Source organism: Chamaea fasciata, unplaced genomic scaffold (genome assembly GCF_029207755.1).
Source record: "Chamaea fasciata isolate MVZ Bird 193981 ecotype frontalis unplaced genomic scaffold, bChaFas1.0.hap1 SCAF_1, whole genome shotgun sequence".
Lineage (NCBI taxonomy): Eukaryota > Metazoa > Chordata > Aves > Passeriformes > Sylviidae > Chamaea > Chamaea fasciata.
In genome coordinates this window covers 147344546-147367108 of record NW_027094086.1, presented here as the reverse complement: position 1 = coordinate 147367108, position 22563 = coordinate 147344546, and the positions used below count along the sequence as shown (strand labels likewise).

The following is a 22563-nucleotide window of genomic DNA, read 5'->3' as shown; positions in this document are numbered from 1 at the left end:
GTCAGACCACAACCACAAGGGCAGGCATGTTTCTAGATCTGCTTGTCACCACCAGTTCTGGCCCATCCTCCTATATCCTCCTTATAAACCACTGCAGAATAAGAAAGCAAATTGGCAGCATGTAAATCAAGCTTAGAAAGATCACAAGCCTCTTCTCTCTTAAACTCATGTTAGTTATGGGGAAAAAAGTGCTTAGAGCCAACAGCTGGTGTTTGACAATTTATTCCAGGGGTCAGTGAGTGGAGAGGAGGGTGATGCTCAGTCTCAGCGGGCCATGGCTGGCAGGGTGAAAGCTCAGCTAGAAGTAGTTGACGACTCTCCTGATGGACTGGACGCTGGCGCTGCGCGCCTGCCACTCGTTGAAGCTGCTGAACTCGCCGCGCTCCACCACGTACATGCGGCCTCGGTAGTTGGGCTCCTCGTACAGCACCCACCTGGGCACAAAGGGAGGCTCACCTGAGCCCTGTGCTCCTGCCAAGTGCCCATTCCGAGGGGCTGCATTCAGGCACCGCTGCAAACCACCATGCCAGTCCCAGCCCGCACACAGAAATGCTCCTGGTGGAGTTCACTGTGGGCGCTTCCCCCTGCTCCCCCCAGCGTGGCCTGGCAAATACCCACAGCCAGACTGGACCCGGCCTTTGGAAGGTGTTTTGGGTTACACCAGCAATAAAGCCTGGCCCCAAGGGCTCCCTGCTTCACATTACTGTAGGAACGGATCTCTCTGAGCTTCACCATGTGCAACAGAAACAATTTAATAGCATTTGATAGTGCTAAAGAAGGACATGAATCCCCTGCATAAACCCCTTTTTTAGGGACTCTAAGGAGAAACATGCAATGCTTGATGGATGTTCTGCCTCTTTGAACTGATCATTAGCTATGATGGGAACCATATTTAGTAATTTCTCTCTTTGTTAGTAATTCTTAATGGCCTCTTTGATGCTTTCCAACAGAGAGCAGGGCTTGGCTTGGTTATCTTTACTTTATCTCCACATTCAGAGTTAACGACAACTTTCCCTTGGAATGAGAAATTCCAAAGTGAAATGGATACAACATTCAATAACTTTGGTGAGTTTGGTATGCCTGACTTCTTCACCTGGCTTGGCTACATCGTTCTCCATCACCCTGGCTTGTGACAGGTCTTTCTCCATTTGAAGGTCAAGTTAGGAGCAATTCAGATGGTCAAGAAGGACAATTTTGCTGCTTTTCGCTCCCTTCACTTCACATGATCTTACTGTGACCACAAGTGTCCCCCCTCTCCTCTATTTGAGTCTCCCAAGCTTCTTAAACACATTTTGCCATTGCTCTGACAGTTTTACAGTCAGGTTTCCACCCTGTCATTGATGAGCTGCTCATCGCTGCCTCTTTCCTCTCATCCCCATATTTCTTAAGACTTTATGAGGATCTCTGCTGCTTTTCTCATCTATTTGCTCAGCAATGACAGGAAAGCAGAAATACAATCCTCCAAATCATTTGGCTTCTGTGGTCTGTCATTGCAGGAATTCAGCTGGGACACTGGGGTTGGGACTTACTGTATGTGGGATTTCCAGGGAGAAACTTCTTCAAGTACTGGAGGGGTCAAAGACTGCTGGGCTTTAAGGGTCAGACAACAGCTGGTGAACTCAGATCAGTCTAACCAAAAGCAAAAAGCTGGGGGCTTAGGAAAAAAAGTTGTTTAGAAAACCAGCCACCCACAGACATTATTTAAAAAACAAAACAAGAAAAGTTTAGGGTATTTATTCAAGGCACCTTACAGGTTCCTTGACATATTTGTGTTGTGTTTCTGAGAGGACATGACGTGGGACTGTGGCGGCCCCTTCCCTCAGATCCCTGTGCTGGAGCAGGAGCAGCACATGGATACCAGCATGGAATACTGTGCCTTGGTTTCGTGGAAGAGCATCCTGTAGTATCAGAGCCCTATGCATGGCATCGCTGACACATGGTTTCTACAAACAGCCTCATTCTCTGGCATTTGTTGCAGCCAGTTTATATCCAAACTGGAATTACAAAGTCATCCTCGGCCTTTTCCTTTGATGCTCGCTTTGCAGCACGAGGGGAAGGCTGCCCATTGCTCGCCTGTGAGTGTGGTGTACCCCCGCCACATATCCCGGTGTGCAGTGACAGAGTGTCCTCAGCTTAATTAACAACAATTTAAAAATTTTTCCTCCTCTTTCTTTTCAGCTCTTCTGCTCTAGGATATCTTTCAACAACAGGCGGACCCTGGGGAATAGAGCCGGGGGAAGAGCAGCCCCTCACAGTCACTGTCTTTCCAAAGATTTCTTTCTAGACACATGGTTGATGTGTCTGCACCATTACATGGGGGGAATGGGACAGGCTTTGGTGTAGATGGAAGCAGCCTGAGTGACCTGGTGTGGTGATAAGAACCCCCACTGGCTTGTTCCTCTGCTTTGGGGAAGGCTGAAATAACCCAAACCCCAAAGGAATAAAAGGAATAGCAGAAAGATGGGAGAGAAGTGTGTTTGCAGTGCAAGGTGATGAGTGAAGGACTGTATGGCTTACTTAGCTCTTCCTTTATTGCCTAAAGTTTACGTTCACTGAGACCATCAGGAAGAGGAGAAATCAAGTCAGTCAGGAGCCCAGAAAACAACAACAAAAAAAGATATGATCCTGTCCTCAAGCCCAGCATGGGAGAGCTGATCCAGGCACATAGCGCACAGCCCTCCAACATCTCAGTGCTGTGTTTCATTAGCGCATAATCCCAGAGGACATGGGAATAAAATGCTCATGGAACCAACTCAAATTCATAAGCCAAAACTGGCTGCTCAAACTGAAAAATGAGGAGGGGAATGCTGTAGCATCAGCCTGAACCAAGTAGGAGGCTTTCAGTGGAGCTCAAAGTCATTCATTCTCCATGTAGGACTTGAGCAGTGCCATGGGCAGGTATTGCCTTTGCTGAGAAATATGTGATGTTCATTGGGCTGCAGCATTTGGGCACCTGTTCTGCTTTGTGTTTCACAACCTGACTGCAGAACAGCTACCAAACACTCATGAATGCTTCAGCAGAATAAATGGTTGGTCTGGTTCTTTCAAGTTATTCCACTGTAGTGTAGAAAAGCTCTTTTTGGGGTATTCTCTCCTGGACCGCAAAACAAATTCAGCTTTTTTAAATTGTTATTTCTAGGCCATCCTCTGTGGAGTGGCTGAGGCACAAAGGGGGGCAAGAACCACACATCTTCATCTAAAATCAGATGATACCATATGTGATCCTGGAGATGGCTCTGCCCGTGGGACGGGCGAAGCCACTCACCACAAACCTGCAACAGCTTCCGAGGAGGCGGTGACACCTCAAAACTGCTCCGAAATAGCAATTCTTTGCCAGCATGGCTTAAACAGCTTTGCCATCACCCTTTCCGGGTGTGTAGGGTAGCAACTGCCCACCCCAGAAGGGCAGGAGGGAAGGTGCTGGAGCCCCTCGGGCTCACCAAGCACCATGCCAAAGGGCGACGTTTGTCTCCATTCCCGTGTTTCCAGATGATCCATCATCACTTCCCGCGGGCACAGCCACCTCCACAAAGCGCAGGCAGCGACTTTTTATCAGCACATGACACCATCCATGGATTTTGAAATGGAAACAAATATTTCTGTATCCAACAGATGTCGCGTTGTGGGAATTGAGGGTGAAAAACACAGAGAGAGACTGTGGCTGAAACTCCCTTTGTCTCCACTGACCCCATCTCCTCTGCTCCCTAAACAGCCAAGGATCAGTCCTGGAACAGCTTTGCCAGTTTATTTCCAGCACTACCTACACCTGCAGCACCTCTGGAAGCACCTGGGTTTGGATGGTCCATCCAAAGGAGAAAAGTGGTGCTGTAGGGTCCCTTTCTCTGCCTGCTCTCACCTCTCTGCAGTGGTATCTCATCCTTCCCTCCCTCCTCCTGCAGCCTGGGACAGCAGGTCCCTCTGCATTGTCCTGCCTTTTAATTGCCTTTACAGACCTTTCCAAGCATGTCCAACAGTGATCTTCCCAGGATCTGAATGTAATGCTACAAACCTCAGCGAGTTTCCTCACCACACTCCTCTCCGTGCTTTTATTTTTTTTCCAGTTTTTTCTTGCTATTCATAGACCTTGAGAAGTCCTGTAATGTTAACATGAACAATCCAGACTCCCATGTGAGGGAGAGCAAGCTTTGTGCCCTTTATATATTTTGTAGAGGAGGGGGAAAATCAATCTGAGAAATTCAAGCGCTTGAAAGTTTCTGGGCAGCTTCCCAATTTCTCAAGCTCCAGGCTCTGCTACAGGGACCCAAGCAGTAAATTGGCCCTAAAGCTCTTGCCAGAGTACTCACAGGCTCCCTCTTGGCTTTGTAGTGTTGGTACTCAAATGCTCAGCACTAACAGGGTCCCTGGTGGGCTCCAGCCATTTCTTCCCATCAGGAGTGGGTAGCTCTGCTCCTTAATGAACTGCTATTGCTTAATCATAAGCCTGGATTTTTGGAAGAGGAGAGGCCTTGGCTGGATCAGAAAGGGTCCTGCAGGACACTCGCTGCTGTCAGGGTGTCTTGAGCTCCGATGGCAGCAACCTTTCCCTATTCTTAGAAAAAAATGGACACAAAGGGTCCAGCATCTCACACCAGGTGTCTGTGAGCTGCACAATACCCACTCCAGGACAGGTGAAGAACAAGGTATCTGCTCCCTCCTCTGCAGGGGCTTCCCTCTGTCCCAGTGCCTCCCTGCAGCCACCCTCTGCTTGGCTCTGGGAAGGTGTTACAGCATTCCCCAGCTCCCAGCATGCTTGCAGTGAAAATACAATTGTGGGACAGAGGAAAGGGGAGACAGACAGGTAACAGTCTGACAGTAAGAGAAAAAAAAAAAACAAACAAAAACCACAAAAAGGACCAACACCATTGAGAAAATAAAAACATCAAGGAAAAGGCAAAACTGACATACTGCCCAGGCCTTCAGGAGCACCTGCAGGGGCAGGAGGGTGGGGCTGAGCCTCAGTCTGGGCATCACCACCGCTGTCAGCCCTCTCTTTCAGAGGCAGGATTTAATAAGTAGAGGGGAGGTGCTGCTGCCTCAATTTTGCCATCATAGGAAAAGGTGTGGTGAAGCCTCTCGGAATGCAAAAGCCGACCTGTAACACCTGGAGCCATCCATCCAACCTCTCTGAGAGCTTCAGCATGGATTTGAACGAGGTGTGGAAGGCAGCCAGGCAGGCAGGAAAGCGGGAAGGAAGGAGATGGTTTTAGGCTTCTCGTGGAGCTGTCACACCCCTTTGAAGCGGCTCTCAGTGGGCAGGCACCAATATTCACCTTTACCAACAGGCTTCTAGGCTTTCTCCAGGTGCTCCCAGCACTGGCAGGGCTTTCCATGGGGGAGGAGTGTCTGCAGCCCCCTGTCCCCTGCAGCGCCCAGGGGAGGGAGCACAGCAGTGGCTGATGCCAGGACACGTGGAATTACTTACGCGCCGTCGCCGTACACTTTGAGGGCATTGATGCAGGTCTTGTCCCAGCCCTGTCCCTGCAGGAAGGAGCAATCTTCTGTCAGCTCCAGGCTGGGACCCCTAAAATGGCTCCCCTCGAATATTTCGATCCTGTAATGCTCGCCATGCTGGGGACAAAGGGATTGGAGTCAACAGCAACACCAAAAAAGCGCAACAAATTATTTCTCTGGCTTTCATAAGACAAAGAGGGAGACAGAAGGGGGGCTTTGGAAGGGGAATGTGAAGAGCAATCCAAGCCCACAGGTGCCAGCATAACCAGAGCACACACAAACTCGTGCTGCCTCCCAGCACACCAACCATGAAAGCAGCCAAAAATCCTTCATCCCTGTGCCCGGCTGCACCTTCCTGCACTGCTGTCCACGTGCAAACACATTGTGGGGTGCCAGTGCTCAGGCATCCCCCCCCACCAGCCCACAAACCCTCCAGCCCAAATGCAGCATCACCTGCAGCCCCAATGTTCTGTGCACCCAAAGAGGAAAAAAGAAACATATCCCGAGTGTACAAAGATGCTGAACTATTCCCCTAAACTAATTCGTATTGCCTCCAGTTTCATGCATTGCTGCTGTTCCTGGTGAGAGGTGTTGTGCCTTTCTTTTAAGAAAATAAAAACAGGAGGGAGGAAAGGAAACTTTCCCAGCATCGTCGTTGCTGCGTGAGCCCTTGATGGTCACACAACACAAACTCCTCTGGGGAGATGTCTGCAGCCTGCAGCAGAGCTGTGTGGCACAGAGCGAGCTCAAAGGATATTTTTAAGCCAAATTCAAAGAATACCTAAATGCATTTTCCAAATAAACAACGTCAGTGCACATGAAGGCCGGGCTGCGATGCCAAACCCCACAGCAGGCAGCCGCCGGCAGCAGCCCAGCGGATGCCGTGCCTGAGCAAACATTCCTCCGGGAATCTGCGCTGCACAAACGCCTCAAAGCCCTTGCTGGCATCTCACAGGGAAAATCTTGGGCCAGGAAAGGAGGAGCACATCCTTGTGCTGGCCAGGGTCCAGGGCCTGCGCCAGAGCATCTCTCCACGTCCGGATCATGGAGGTGCTTTGGGAATGACGTTACAGACCTGTAAGAGACCCACTGCTGTGCCAAAAGCAGTTTGGGGGCCAGTGAGAAATCCCATCAGCTGCAGCTGGGCTCGTCATTGCCCCGGAGGCCCTCAGTGATAGGAGAATCAATGGAAAGGCCCAACCCATATTCATTTCTCTTTGTTACATTTTAATCTTCCCATTTAAACCTTCCTCTGGACAGTGCTTTTAAAAGCTTGATAAGGGGAAGGGAAAATAATGTGTTTAGTTTAGGATTACCAGGGTCAGAGGGTGGTTTGCAACAGCAGAGAATTCAACTCAAATTTGCAAGGAGCAGTCCTATGGTCTGGTTGGAAAGCCCTCAGGCTTCCCTCTCTCCCGCTTTGGGTGCATGGGGAGATGGAACTGCTACAGCTTAAACTTGCCTTGGGCAACAAATCTTCTGAATTCCCCCATGAATATCTCATAGCAGCTTACATTAAAAGGAAAGGGACATGGTACCAGCAGGACCTTGCCATCTCATCTGGAAAACCACGGGAATATTTCATCCTGTTAAAGGCACTGCGTTTCACCGTGAGAGGAAGAAGATGTGTCTTCCTCCTGTCTGGGGACACTGGAAACTGTCTCGGCTTTGTGGCCTGCACGGACTGCTCTGGACAGGGACAAACCCACCCAGGAAACTCTCTCCTGCTCAGTGGGACACCCTGTTTCTATAGAGCACAAATTTTTTATGGCACTTCCTCACGGGGCTCCTGTGACCAGGATAAAACTAAACCCAAGGGTGCTCCGGCTGGGAGAGCAATGCCAGCAGCGTCCCACTCACCATCCCGATGGGCCGGCAGGAGCCCAGGTGGTCGCTGCGCCCATTCCAGCGGTAGAAATCGGGATACTCGCCATGCTCCAGGATGTACTGCTGCCCTCGGAAGTCGGGGTGGTCGAAGCAGACCCAGGCTCCACTCTGGACACAGATGGAGTTGACCCGGTTGAGGAAACCTTGGTCCTGGAAGCTGTTGCAGCTGCCGCAGACATCCAGCTTCCTGCCCGTGAAGCATTTGCCTTCGTAGAAAGTGATCTGGGGGGAGGGAGGAGAAAGGGCCCGTGGTGAGGAGCAGGGACACGGCCGGACTCCCATTCCAAGCAGATGGGAATCTCTTGCAGATGCATCGTTTCAGGGTGGTTTGGGTTATTTTAGTTGCTTTCCAGCAAAAGGAGCACCGCATCGCTGGCATTTTTTCCTAAGAAGCGCATTTGTTTTTCTGGGAACGCAGTGCGTCCCGCGTTTATGACACTTCTCGCCGCCTCGTGCTCGCTCACACATACTTCCAGCAGGAATGTTTAAACAGGAAATTCGGCTCCCAAAACACAGCTCCTTCTGCCGCACCCTCCCCATCCCTGCTACCAAATTTGCTCCCGGGATCACCGCTCACGCCACGTCTGCTGGCTCTATTATCCTCATCGGCTCCTTCCACCCGGAGGATGCTCGGGCTCTCCAGCCCCAGGCTGAAAGGGAAGCGGTTGGGTCGTTACTTACTTTTCCTGAGTATTGAGACATTTTCTGCTGGCTGCTATCCAAGACCAAGAGCGGGAGCCAGCCCCAAACGGCGATGGACAGATCATTGGACACCCCACTATATAGGGGCCGCCGGGGAGGGGCCGGGCCGGGGCTGGTGTCGTGAGGGCTTTTTAACAAAGCCGCGGGAACCGGGGGCTTTGCGCTTTCCTGCTTCGTAGGCAGAACCGCCGGTAACGGGGCCTGCTGAGTCCGGGCTTTTGATTTTGGGCAGATGATCCGACAAAAGATTTGCTTGGCAGGGCTTTGGTTGATTAGCAGTGCACATTTACTGCTCCTTTTTGGAGGACTTCTTTTTTTTTTTTTTTTTTTACTTTTTTGACCTTTTTGTTGTCTTTATTTCTGTTTCTTGTTTCCATCCCCCCTCTGTTTTCTCCTATTTTTCCTTTTTTTCCATCCTTCTTCTTTTTCCTCAGAACAGATAACAAGTAAATGAGGAAACAGCAACATCTCTAAGCAGGGCACATAATTTCTCTGTGTCAGGTTTGTTTTTTTCCCAGCTTCTTCCCACCTATTGCAGTGTGGCAGCCAAGAGAGGGTGTCCTTGATGACCAACAAATATTGCACTTCATCTGTCAAACCAATGGTTTCTCATCCAACCTTTGAACCTATCTAAATGGCACCTCTAAAAGCCAAGGACCCGATCCCCTCCAAAGCGCAGAGGTTGGGCTCACAAACACACTGATGTTACTCACGAGCATCGTTCTCAGGCATGTTTTGATCTTCCAGCACTGAAGCCTTGACTCACAGCTGTAAATCAGGATTAGAGGGACTTCTGGACTGTAAAGTTACCATATTAAAGTAACTTCCATTGCAGCTATGTGGGACCATAAAGTCCTCATCTGTGTTATAAGAATATCCAGAGATTTTAACTGTCATATTCCCAGGACAAATAACAAAGGAAGCTCCCAGCCCATAAACCCCATCAGTTTATACTAACGAGCCAGGCTAGGAAGAGGTAAAGGCAGATGTATGGGGGTGGCCCATGGAGCAGCCTGCAAAGACATACCAAGGGGCCACATTAAAAGATTTGTGTTTTATGCTTTTGAATAGCTCTGGAAGAGACTTCACACACAGCTCCTGCTCATTGAATCCTCCTCCTCACCCACTGGGCTCCCATCACCTCCCCTTGCTGCTGCCTCTCTCCCTGGACCATCAGGCGCACGTTTCAAATCCAAACCCTAAAACCTCCTTTCCTGGCAGGTGCCTCCCATCCTCACGTGTGCCAGCGGCCTGGCTCAGCAGCCCTGCTCTGCTGCCTCAGCTCACCGCTTCATCTGGAGATTAAAGACTGCTTCAGGAGAAGGGATGTCATCATTTCAATTAAGATGTGAAAGTTAATAAGTGCGAGTGCAGACACACGTAGGCTGAGCCGGAGGATGTCGCTGACTGGGATGCAATGGAGGAGGAAGGAGGGAGGTGGCACTTCGTGCTGGGAGAGGAAGCACATCCTCCAGCTGATGCAGGCAAACCTGCCCTGGCATTGCAGGAACACGGTTCACACCTATCTGTTGTGCTGTGAGGCAGGGAACAATGAAAAAACCCTCATCTGGTTGGAAAAAAAAACCCCAACCCTGCCCCAAACCTCTTTGAAATGCTGGTGCTAATTTTAAGGTGTTAAATTAATCACTAGATGGTGCAGGGAAAATAACAGCAGGCAGAAAAGTCCCTCTTGGAAGAGCTGCAGCCAGGATGGGGGACATTAGCGGTGTTCCCAAAACCCAGCCATTCCCCGTGGCCTTGCAGTCAGCGCCCCAGGAGGGAAGGAGAAGCGTCCCTCAGATTCTGAGTCATGGCTGGGAGCACGAGGACAATGGGGTGGCACCGTGACTGGCATTGGGACCCAACTCTCCATCCACTGGGGTCGTAGCTCACACACTCTTTGCACTGGCCATGAGCTGTTGGGTGCCTGCAGAGGAAGACCCGTGGCATCCATGGCAAACTGCACCAAAGCACCCAGGAAAGCAAATGCTGCCTCGGGAGGTTTTCATGGAACCACAAAAGCCTGGTTTCCTCTGTCTCAGGAGGGGATTTTCCTGTTTCTCTTAAGTTGTGACATTTAATTCAATGTGAAAGAGCTTGATGAATCTGAGATTTGTGCCCAGCTGTCAGATTCCTTAGAAATTGTCCAACAGGTTCAAAAGCTATTTCAGGAGAGATGGAAAGAGGCTGTGGCAATTTTATCCCCCTTTCCTTGAGAAACCACGTTAAAGATATGAAATAAGGAAGGACCCATCTCTAGAAAAAAAGGAAAACGGGGGGAAAAGAATATGGAAGAATGGCAAATCATATTTCCTGGACAAACCCCCTTAACTCCTTGCCAAAGATGGAAAGGCTGCCAATGGAAGAGAGAAAAGAGCAGCCTGAGGAGCCTGTGGCCACTAAGTGTTTCAGGCAAGTGATGCTGGGGCTGACCTCGCCTCCTGCTCGTGCCCAGGTGCATCTGACCATGAGCCCCACAGCAAAAGGGTCGTGGGCAGCTTCCCTCCACTGTGGCTGCCTAAAGGATGAAACATTGAAAATGAACTTGTAAGTTTGAGCTTTTGGCTGTAACAGTCAAACCCCAAAACTCGTGAGATTCTTTTGTGGGTTTGGTTTAGAGGGAGGAATTTGGTTTGGTGTCCACAAGGGCAGCTCCAGGCTGTGCTATCCCTGCTGGCCTTTGCTGCCACAAGGCTGAGGAGTGAAGTGGTGAGAGACAAATTGTCTCTGCAAATTGTCCAGGCCAGAGCCAGGGGAGCTGAGCAGGGTGTGACTCCTGGAGGTGAATCTTTGGGAGTAGTCTCACTTACGTGAACAGGAATATTCCGTGTCAGAGGTTTAGCAGGATTAGCATCCTGCTCAGAGGTACCTCCTACAGCTGCTACAGCCCCACACAAATAACCATTAATGCAGCAGCAGCCAAGGAGTTGCTCCACATCCTCTGAAAGGGCCGCACTTCAGCTTCTGGAGGAGCCTGTAATATTTGCAAAGCAGTGTAAGACCTGGCATGGAAAATCCCTAGCTCAGGGCTTTCAAAACACCACCTTGCTTTGAAAAGCTCATGGATTTTTCACATACCTCAGTGTGAGATACTTTGAGCTCATTAACTATGAAACAACCATGGGCCTTGCTTTGTCTTGCTGCTGGGAGTGATGAGCACATCCTGTGTGCCTCCTCAGAGCAGCGACAGACCCGAATGAGAAACCATCTCATGACCCAAGGGAGAGTTTCTGTGTGAAATACATGTTCCTTGTTGAAGACCTGGCCCACCTCAGACCAGCTGCCAAAAGTACCGGTTTCTGCTGGTGATTAACCCACTCCCTCATGAGACTGAGTGCACCATGTGCTGCCTCCCAGAGCTGCCAGGGGGACTGGGTACACCGACTGCAGAACATCTCTGCAAAACACTCAACCCACACCCTCACTGGCAGAATACGTCACCTGTTGCTGGAAATGGGGATCAGCTGCCAGGCAGTGGTTTGGGGTTCAATGTGCTGCCTTCAGCATGGATGCACTACAACAGAAAAACCTCTGGAATATCTCTACCAAGGGTGACCATCCCACACTCTGACCCACCACCCATCCCATGCCAGCAACACCTCGCGTCACCCATGTGGGGTAAGGACTCCAAAAACCCTCACTCAGCAAACCCAGTCACAAAATGATGGATCTGGCCAGGTTCCAGCTAGGAAAAAAAGCTCCTCACCTTGGAGAGGGGACCTGCTGGTCAGGTTTAGCCAATTACAGTCTTGTTTTCAAATATTCTGTCCAGGGATCATGACACACCTCAGCATCTGACTTGGACGTCATTTTGGAAAGCGTCAGAAAGCCTGGGGGGGTGGGGGGGGGGTGGGGTGTGTGATAGTTTTCACTTTATTTCAAAAAAGTAAAAGTTCCAGTAGGGAAAGAGGATATCCAAGGAAAAGCTGGATCAGAACACCCATCACCCAGACCAGTTTAGCTACACTTCTGCGTACTCACAATAGTTGAAGGGATCTGTGCAAAGGTTATCACTCCCCCTTTGACCTTATTAGATGAAGTTGTGAAGATGAGTCAGTATTAGCAAAACGCTCCGAAGATGAGCAGTCCTGATTACATAAGGGCTAATTAGAAGCTGTTGATTTCTCCTTCTGGAGAGGCTCAGCAGTGTTAATTAGCAGGTTAGGCCCAGCAAGCCTGGGCACATCATCACCACCTGCACCGTGCTCGCACAGCAGCTGGGACATCTGCACTTCGTCCAGACACCAGAGCATGGCTACTGCAAGACACACAGGAACAAGGAAAACACTTTTCCAGCTTTTTCCTTCTCCAGCATGGACTCACCAACCCTTTAGAGAAGCTGGGAAGAAGCATTACAAAGAAGGCTCCACAGACGCAGAGCTGACACCTCACGTTCCCTGTCACAGAGTTAACCAGGCAGGGACAAACTGCCTTAGGCATGGACACAACAAGACAAAGAAGGCTCATCTATCCATTCAGCACCTGCAGTCCATCCTGCCCCTGCTGAGCTCACCTGCCCCACTGCCTTACTCATCGTCAGCATTTCCAGGCACAGCAGGCTGGGAGATGGGCAGCTCCAGGATTATTCACACAACAAAGGGAGGAGGTGGACAGGGGCACAAGCGAGGCAAGAGTCACTTCCAAACCAGGGCACTGTAAATCCACACAAGTCAGTAAGAACTTAACATTATTGGAGTAGTTAATCTTCACATAACCGCAGAATGGCTGGGGTCAGCAGGGACCCCTGGAGGACACCTGGCCCAACCCCTGTTCAAGCAGGGTCACGCAGAGCTGGTTGCTTGGGACCATGTCCAAGTGGCTTTTGAGTATGTCCATGGTGGGAAACTGGTGAATTGTGCTCAACCCCACAGTGAAGAAATTTTGCCCATTTCCTCAACAGGAAAAGGATCTTTGCACTTTCACCTTTGCAAATGATCATCCCTTAAGAATAAGGTTATTAAGTCTACATAATTCTTTTCCTAGTCTGGATCAGAGAACTTATACAAGGCTGTATAAATTCATCAACTCCAGGAAAGGAGCAGTTTGCTACAAAGCAGTATTTTTCTGTACATAACAGGACTTCCACAATTGTCCACCCCCCTGTTCAGGGCTCTCAGGGTGAAGAACCCAACTTGTGGCAGCTCAGTACAAGGAAGCACAAGGCTGCCCCAGCCCCTGTTAAACTCCAGCTGCTGAAGGTGCCACCCTGAGAAGCCAAATGAAGTCTCTGCCCAGCCAAGGATGAGGAGGAATTCACTGATCACGCTTGACTACACCTTTCAGCAGAACTGCAAGACTATTGCACATGGCTGGTCTTTAGATCTTATTAGCAGTGAAAGGCTTGGATGAGTGGAATGATTTCCATTTTTTACTGGATGAAGCAGAAAGAGGAAGAAGGGAACAACATATGTGGATGAGCTCAATACTTGAGCTATTATAGAAAATGCAAGAGCAGTACACATCTCTCAGTGCTGAGTACATTAATTGTTTGGGCTGGAAGGGACCCAAAAGCCCACCCAATTCCAACCTCCCTGCCATGGGCAGGGTCACTTTTGGCTAGACCAGGTTGCTTAGAGCCCTGTCCAACCTGGCTTTGTGGAGCATCCACAAACTCTGGATAAACTTCCAGTGTATCACTGCCCTTAAGAATTTCTTCCTATTAATTATTCTAAACCTACTCTCTTGCAGTTTGAAGCCATTGCCACTTGTTCTAGCACTATATGGCCTTGTGAAATATCCCATCCAAGTCTCAAGGACTCCCACCACAAATCATCCAGAGAATCTGCACTTGCCTTTAAGCCCTTCTGGAAAGCCTCTCCTCTGGAAGGCAGGACCTCAGTCATCCCAGACTGCTGAACTGCACACACTCTCATGCATGTCCATTAAAACTCTTAGCAGCTGGCACACCTCGAGAAGCAATGCAGCAGCTGTTATGGGGGTTAGACTGATGCCAGTACACCTGCAGCCAGAGTTTGACAAAAAAATGGAGCAGATGTGGTCACAGGGGTTTGCATTACTCCAGAATTTCCAGCCTGTGACACAGAACACACGTTGTGTCCGTGATGCAATACCACAGCCTCGGGTCATGCAACAGCTCATCGATCCTGGGCATCACTGAAGGATCACACTGAACTGACACACCCCTGAGGTGCTGCGCTCCCCAGGCCATGCTCTGCATCCTCAGCCATTCCACTGCCAGCCAAGTGACCCCTGCTCCAGTGCTGCAGGTTCTTGGGCAGGAAACAGCCCCGGCTCAGTCTGGCTCCAAAATCAAAGCATGGACTCATCTTCCTGAACGAGCTCTCTGCTGAACTCCAGCAATCCATCATGCACAACAAGCATCCAGCTACTCAACCTGTGCTTGGCACAAGGCGTGAGAATTCACGGAAAACGGGTTTTCAGAAACATTGGAAAATATCCTAAGTGAAGAAAAAAGGTGTTTGTTTTTTGTTTTTGTTTTTTTTTTTTTTACCAGTTACTCTCACGATGACCAAAGCAAATACCAAGCTTCCCTACGTACACTGTTGAGAGGTTTAGACCACTTTTTGTATCATATGAGAGAACAACTGCACAAAGCAAATAAAGGAATTAAATGCTTCATTTGTATCTTTTAGCACAGATTGGAAGGTAAAAGCTAATTTTGGTTGCAAAAACACTCTAACTTTCCCTTCCTATGTTCTCCTGTCAGAAATTAAGTTTTCAAATGAACACAAAAATGCAGGCAAAACACTTAATTTAATTAGCTGTTCCCCAAGTCAGCCTTGTTTGTTTTTACTGTTTTAGGTTTTGTTCTGCTTTTCAATACAAAGTAGGTCAACTGCAAATTTTTAAAATATATAGTTGTAAGTAGTTTGTTTCTAGACTTGAGAGATTACGACTTGCTAAGCTTCCACTCCAAAAGCCAAGGAAAAGCTTGGAGGTGGTCAGGGAAAACTATGCAGGAACCCAGAACTGTGCATGGCCAAACAGCAGGAGGCCGCTCACCTCTACCAGGAGCACAGGAATTCATGACAAACAGCCCACACCAATTTGTTCAGGACGTGCAATTTATTTTAAATGACATTTTTGTTCTCTTAACAAGTCTACGCTTGTGACCTGGATAAATCCACTCCATCCTGACAGCACTCCCAGTCACAAGTCCGCGTGAACAGTCCGTAGCGCAGGAACTCGGGGCGGCTCTGCGCACCCTTTACTCAACGGTTACAGAGGAAAAACACAGAGCAGGTTCTGACTGAAACCCAGGACTTCCCTTCCAAATAAAGCTGGCACTTGTCTCTCCTTCCCGTGACCGGGCACAAAGCAAAGCAGAGCTGCTTGGCCAGCCTGGAGTTCCAGTAGCAAAAACGTTTGGGATCACTCGCAAACAACTTCCCGAGCAATAGTCAAACAATCCATTGGCTCCAAGGATCTCACGCCTTCTCTTAAGGTCAGCAGGTGAACATTTTTCACAAAAAAAAAAAAAAAAAAAAAAAAAAAAAAAAAAAAAAAAAAAAGTTGATATGGAGTAATCAACGAAAAATTATAAACAGAACATTTAAGGTTTGCAGCTATTTTATTTACAAGTATACATTTAACACAAAGAAACACTGATATCCAAGCCTAGTTAATAGTAGTGTAACAATATGCATCATTTTGATGATTATTCTAACCAACAAACTACACTGAAAAATTAATGCCAGTAAAATTCTTGGTCATAATATTAAGAAATACAATATATAAATTGAAAATATGATTGCTTAAAATTTGAAAATGGAAGTGAAGCCATTTGCACAGGAGTCAGAGTTTAACATAATCTGAAGGGAAAGGCTCCAAACCAACTGTTTATCTTTCAGGTTAACAGAAGAAAAAAAAAAATTTAAAAAAAAGGAAAAAAAAAAAAAAAAAAGAAGCATAGTTTATCCTTAAAGATAATGGGCAGTTTTGCTTCTTCAGGTAGAATGTATTCCCAGTGTTTTCAGGTTCCGCAGTGGAATTACATTACTGAGCATGAAGACTTCCCTTGTGAAGCTGCCCCATCGATTTTTTCTGCCTCCAAAATTATCCTCTTAAAAACATCAACGGCAGTCTGCAAAGAGAGAGCACACCATTAGGAGGGAAGGCGGGACTGCCCACTTACTGAAATAACTAAAAAATCGTTAGCAGTTTTACCAACTACATCAGCAGATAAACCCACATCCAATGCTTTTTCCGAAAGTGAGGAGGGCAAACAGTCCTTATAGTTTCAAAGGGAAGTGCAAACCCTCATCCACAGCAATCCTCGGCAGGGAGGGCAGGCACAAACCGAGCCAGATTCACAACAGAGCTAATAACTGTAATCACCTTATTTTGCATGGTGAGCCTGCCCTCAGTGACTGATAGCACAGGTTTGGATGCTGTGCTGCTCCAGAGAATAAACCAATCCGTTTGCTCTCAGTAATCTTTAAGATAATGAGTAATTACAGAAGACAGCAGATTTTTCAGCTCTCAGCACTGACTTTGCACAGCTCAGTATGAGGGGTGACTTTACTGCTCTTGATTTTCTCATTGTCCCTATTAGCAAGATCACTATTAGACACAGTGCAAGGGCACGAGTGGAAAGCACAAGCTGAACGATCACTGATATTAAGCAACATCCTTTGATAAGGCCCGCCTGAGAGAAAAGGGGTTACATTTTAAATAGCCTGAACTGCATGACTAGAGCTTCAATGTGTGAATCCTCAGCTTGAAAATGGTTTCCTGACCACTGCAGACCGCCATTTGATCTAACCTCTGGCCATCCACTTCAGGAATTCCAAGCACAGGAAAGTGCTTGGAATACAAAAAGCAGTCATGCTAGAAAGAGGCTAAAAAGGGGGTTTTGTTGGTTTAATCAGCAGGCTGAAGAGCACCCTGTGATTTATGGCTACAATTCTGATTTAACAGATATTTTTCCACCTCCACAAGACATAATTCTTGACTGGATCACTTCCAAATTAATCTCATTGACTGAAGTCCCATAGCAATCTTAACAAGATTAGACTTAATGTTAAAGTTTCCCACATTTATACTGTTTGTGCACAGTATGATCTCTGGAACTATATACAGTACTTCACCAGCTGGAAAATAGGGTATTCCTCCCTATAACGGAGTTTCCTGCAATCCCAAAAGAACCTGACAGAAGTAGCTCATTAGTTCAGTAATGATACAACACATTTCCTGAGCAAATTAAGACTTTAGGAGAACCACGGCCCGGACTGCAGTTGCTATCAAGCTGCTTCCACTAATGAAGAGTTTCCCTTAATCAAAACCTGGTGATGCACTGATTTACAAATATACTGCACCACCGTTTCCTTAGAGTCAAAATTTCCAATGATTTCATTTTAATACACAAGTTCTTTTTGCCCACATTTCACAGCACCCGTTAAAAAACATCTACAACTTACTCTGTCAACCAAAAAGCTGCACATTCCCTGTCAAAGACATGCAGTTTGAAGCACTAAGATGTAGGAGTTCACAGGGTTTGTTAATTCATTTCACAGAAAATACGTATTCACTGGAAAGGTTTAATTACTGTCCTACAGTGAATGCCTTGGAATTTGTAATTCAGCTCAAACGTGCTAAGGAGTTTTAGGCTGAGCCTTAAAACAACACAGGAAGATGTTTTGTGACAAGGAATGAAGGATGCAGCCAGACTTTATATGCATCTGCCTCCATATGGTCCAATTATGGAATGTGGGTCACACCTAGCCCACAGGAAACCATCTGGCTTTTTCCTCTACCTTTCTCCCCGAGCAAACAAAAGGGATGCCAGCCTGGGCAACACCTGCTGCCCACAGAGCCCAGCAGCGAGCAGGGCACACCAGAGGCTCAGCTGCTGCTGCAGATGTGCCCTCAGTGTGAGCAGGACAGGCAGCTGGGGAGACAGATTCCCTGCACAGCCAGGGAGTTGGGAATGTGCTGCCAGGAGCCAGCAGGAAAGTGCAACCACCCAAATCCAGCCCGCGCTGCCGGAGTCACCCTTCGGCAACTGTTTTATTATTTTAAAGAGGAAACTCTCAGCTGCTCTCACTACTGGTTTATCCCAGCACACAACTGGGCACAGGAATTTGAACAATAGCCAGGTAAAAGAGGGCTTTTCCCCCATATCCTTTGCCAGTCCAAACATGCCAGATCCCTGGATTCCAAACTACTCTGGAGCATCTACTAAGCAGTGCATCTTCTGAGCTCCAAGATGAAGCTGCCCTTGAAAAAACAAGCACAACCAAGCAATTGCTTTTTAAGGGAGCTCCATTTTGATAAGAAGAAATTATTTTTTTTACTACTTCCTTGCTCTTTTTGAAATTTATCTAATGCGCGATGAATAGAATTCAGTTGCTGGTTACTTCCCAAATTCTTCCAGTAGAAGTTGGCCTCCAGCTTCACCTGGGTTTAAGACCACTTTGGATTTCTGGCTGTATTTCCAAGAGTGACTTCATTGCACTGGGATTAAGATGAAGCACTCTGCCTAGGTGACATTGTGCAGGGAATTCCACAAGAAAGGATTTGAAGTTCCTGAAGTTAGCCAAAGCAGTTCAACATGCCTGGTAACAATTAAGCAGTTTGAGAAGACATGACAGTAACAGCCCAGCAGTCATCTCAGAGAGGTCCTTTCCATTAAGTGTCAGGATTGCCTTCCCAAAACCCAGGGATTTCCCTTGATGACTGATGTGCTGGTGATATGCAGGCTCCTCCCAAAGTCCTACCAGGTCACTCATGTCTGCAGGAGCTGGCACATAGTCAAGTCTATCTGACCTTGAGAACTCCTGCCAGCCACCATCATTTATCATCACCGCAGCTTTCATCTTTGCATCTCTCCCCTTCCATCTACTCCATGTCATGCCACTTCTGGGACATGTTATCATTTGATAACTCTTGGCAGAATAGGCATAGTTTGTTTAAATTAATCTATAGAACTATTTTAATTGCCCAGTAAAATTGGGTTATGCTCCTCGGACTATCACAGATGCTCCAAAAAGGATTTTTTGGGGGGCTGGAGGGTTAGAGCAGGAGTGTAGAAAAGGGGGAAAAGAGCCGTTGCTATCAGGGACACCCCCTCTCCTCACCACTGTGAAGAATGAAGAACATCATGTACACAACCAAACTCAGACCAGCACACCAGAAATTGTTACATTTCTGCTCTAAATCCTCCAAATACAGATGGGCTTGGTTTCAGAGAGAATTAACAGATGTACCCTCAGTCAAGAAGGTTTGAACTCTCTGCTCAAGTTCCAAATCCCTCATCCAGTTTAGCTTATGCCTTAAGCATAAATCAGCTTTCTGTTAAGCAAAGAGAAGCTGAAACACTTTTGGAAGGAGTTTGGAATAAATCTGTATAATCAAGTTACATTTGCAGTACCAAGCCAGTACAGGTGATTATTTGGATGAACCTCAACGCAAAAAGTGCCAACAGACTTCTTTTTCCAGTAATGCTGGCTTACGTAAGGTGAACACAGTACCAGGAAAATGACAACACAGCTTGTTCCCAAGTTCAAAACAAACCCTTTTTACCCCCCTAGACCAAACACAGTTTCAGAGTAAGAGAAGATGCCCTGTCCTGACAGAAGACTACGTATTAGCTCTTTTGATCCTGTCAGATTAGGATTTGGAGGAGAAAACCCAAATGAGTTCAGAAGTGCTCCTGGTCCAACTCACGGGGAGGGATGTTACAATGCCTGGTGTCTCCTCTTCCCACAGCTCCAGACTCCACACTTGGCTCTCAAAACTCAATCTTCCACCTCTTCAGAGCTGGAGATGTGTGAGAAGACTGAGGCAGCTGTGCCAGTGTTGGGCTCCTTCACACTTTATTCCACACATCCCAAGCCTCCAAAGGAAACACGCCAGAGAGCCTGAAGGATGGTCACATGCTGTGGGTACCCGTCTCAGAAGTGACATCTGATCTGCCAGACTTCTGAAGATGGACAAATTTATCAAGTGTATTATATAGAGGGCATGAAGCAGGAATTGTGTTCAGGCACCTGCCTCAAACAACCTGCTGCTGAATCCAGAGGGACAGAATTTACAGCAACCTGTGATGACTGTTCTGAAGGATTAGCCAGGATGTACAGGACTTCTGAATCCTTTTGGTGGGATTTGTACAGGCCTGTCCAGGATTCTGACTATCTGACAAACAATTGCTATTTTCATTTCCCTGAAGGGTACCATGTTTGATATATCAAACTCCAGCTGGCAGCTTAACTTAAAACAGGAGCACAAATACATGGCAGTACAGGGGACTTAGTCAGGCAGCAAGTTAATACACAGGACATACCAAGCATCCTACAAAGCTTGTAGCTTTTTTACATAAACAAACTTTTTTCTTCTTGGTTCAAGAACAATAAAAACTCCAGAAAAGTTACCAGTAAGATACTCTTCTGCTGCATATGAATTGCTGTGGTGTTACACATTGTGAACATATGCCAAATGAAAAAGAGCACAGCCAACAGCTTTGCCTAATCCAGAAGTATTAAGTCATTTAAAATACAGGGGTGGAAAAAAAGATCAGACATTTTAAACAGGTTTATTCTTTACACTGTCAATTTAATTTCCTTTGGTATGCATTTGAAGCTCTCCAGCATAGAGAGAAGATATTGAGAAATTTCATGGTTACATCATGCCCAGTTTTGACAAGGTTAATGCAAGTCTTAGCCAGAAACAGAAATACTGATAAACTAACTCCAAGTGTTCTATATCTAGTGACAAAACATAATCCAAGTTTTTCTTTCAGGGAAAAATCCAACTCTACTCAAGTACACTTGCAGAATTGTTGACCATAAACATCAGACAAAATGATTCTTCCTCCATTCGAGAGACTGAGCCCGCCCAGCACCTTAAAACATGAGGTTCGTCCTCTTACACCAACTCACTGCTCTGCCAGCAGTGACTCCTGTTTAAGGTAACAGACCCTGTTCCACCCACCCCATGGATGTGAGTTTTAATTTGTCACTAAGTGTTCTGATATATTCAGTGAAGCTGAACTTTCAGTTCTTCATTTCCTCCTCCTATTGACAGTTGCAGGGAAAAAACTTGTGTACATAAAGTGCAGGTGCCCGTTCTGCTTCCATCTACACAAAATATCTGTACAGGGCATGCAAATATTTTAGCTTCCTTTATTTAGTGAAACTCTGAGTCATCCATTACACTGCCATTTGAATAAAGTGACTCTTAAATTCATTACCTGATTTTCTTTAGCAGAAGATTCCAAGAAAGCTGCATTCCAAGATTCTGCTAAAGCTTTCCCTTCTTCATAGCTGATCACCCTGATCAGAGAAAGAAAAATATGTTTCTTATAACTTGCAGAAGAATTGGAATCTGATATGTCAAGAAATACCTTAGAGTACCAAAGCACTTAAGTGCATTGTAATAGGAATGTCTTGTGAAGTCTGATCCAAAGCATTTGCTTTTGGCTGCTGTCAAATGCATTTCTGGGCCAGGTAAAACTGCTCTGTGACCCAGAAGAGCAGTGGTCCCAAAGTATTGCTTTGTTTTTATAATCTGTAATATCATCTGGTGTTGCTGCTGTGACAAACACACTTCTGTTACTTACTTTGAAAAAACCCCAGAGTGTTAAATGACTGTCCCTGGACCCTCACAGCAAAAATCAACATTACAACAGAAGTTCATGGCTCATAGTTCACATTCTGGACACAATTCCTTTGCCAGTAACTTATTTTAACCTACAATTTGATTTTAGCTCTGGAAAGCCAAGAACAAAGCCAGCACGTTGCAGCCACAGGAATGCGGGCTGCTGCCTTGCATTTCCCTCATTCTGGAGTTCACATACCGTTCCATATGCAGGTCTTTTTTATTTCCAACCAGCATAATGGGTATTCTGTGAAAGAAAGTTCAGAACTTCAGAACAGTTACAGTATACTGAACAAAGCACTAGCAACATGCCTGCAATGAAATGAGATGAAAGTGTCACTACTTACTGGACTTTTCCCACCATATCCAATAACTTGCCATGGATAACTTTTATCACTTCAAAACTGCAAAATAAAGGGATGAAGTCACACATGCACTCTGATGTTTATCCTCAATACCCAATACACAAGCAATTAAATGCATATGTAGGTTGTGTTTAAAACTTAACTCTATGTATGCACAACTACAAAGATGCTGGAAGTCTTACCCGTTTGTGTAACAACAGCAAACCGGTCCCAGCAGCAGCAGAGACCAGCCTGAGCCTACCCTTACAACTTCCCCAGTTATGGTATTTGCAGAAATAAATAACATTACCCAGGACTGATGCATCTAACACAGAATCACCCCAAGTCCCTCCCACCTCTCATCTGGTTTGTATCTGCAGTGAGAAATCTAACTGCTGCAGTCCAACAATCCTGGATGAGTATGTCAAATTAAAGCAAATTGGAAGAAAAAGTAATTAGTTAGGCAAGCTCCATCTTAAAAGAACACATTGTTTCTAATGAACATTTAGTTCATATATAATTATTATTTATGTAAAAGCCAAAAGAAGCCAAAATTCTAATTTTCTATGGAAACTGAGTAAACTGATCTGCAAGATGGCAC

The 22563-nt window shown here is 46.8% G+C and overlaps 2 protein-coding genes across 2 annotated transcripts in view; both read right to left on the bottom strand.

Annotated features, from left to right (window-relative positions):
• Positions 1-216: 216 nt before the first annotated feature.
• Positions 217-7841, bottom strand: CRYGN (crystallin gamma N). The gene is made up of 3 exons (XM_066195617.1): positions 7312-7841; positions 5423-5568; positions 217-434 (listed from the first exon to the last, which is right to left on the bottom strand). The coding sequence occupies exons 1-3, from the start codon at positions 7618-7620 to the stop codon at positions 299-301; spliced, it is 591 nt and encodes a 196-aa protein (XP_066051714.1). The 5' UTR covers positions 7621-7841; the 3' UTR covers positions 217-298.
• Positions 7842-15068: 7227 nt separating this feature from the next.
• Positions 15069-22563, bottom strand: part of RHEB (Ras homolog, mTORC1 binding) — a 39047-nt gene continuing 31552 nt past the window's right edge. The window contains exons 5-8 of the mRNA XM_066201209.1: positions 21966-22022; positions 21818-21865; positions 21212-21293; positions 15069-16105 (exon numbers count right to left, since the gene is read on the bottom strand). Coding sequence (XP_066057306.1) covers positions 16013-16105; positions 21212-21293; positions 21818-21865; positions 21966-22022 — 280 coding nt within the window. The 3' untranslated portion in view covers positions 15069-16012. The remainder of the gene's footprint in view (positions 16106-21211; positions 21294-21817; positions 21866-21965; positions 22023-22563) is intronic.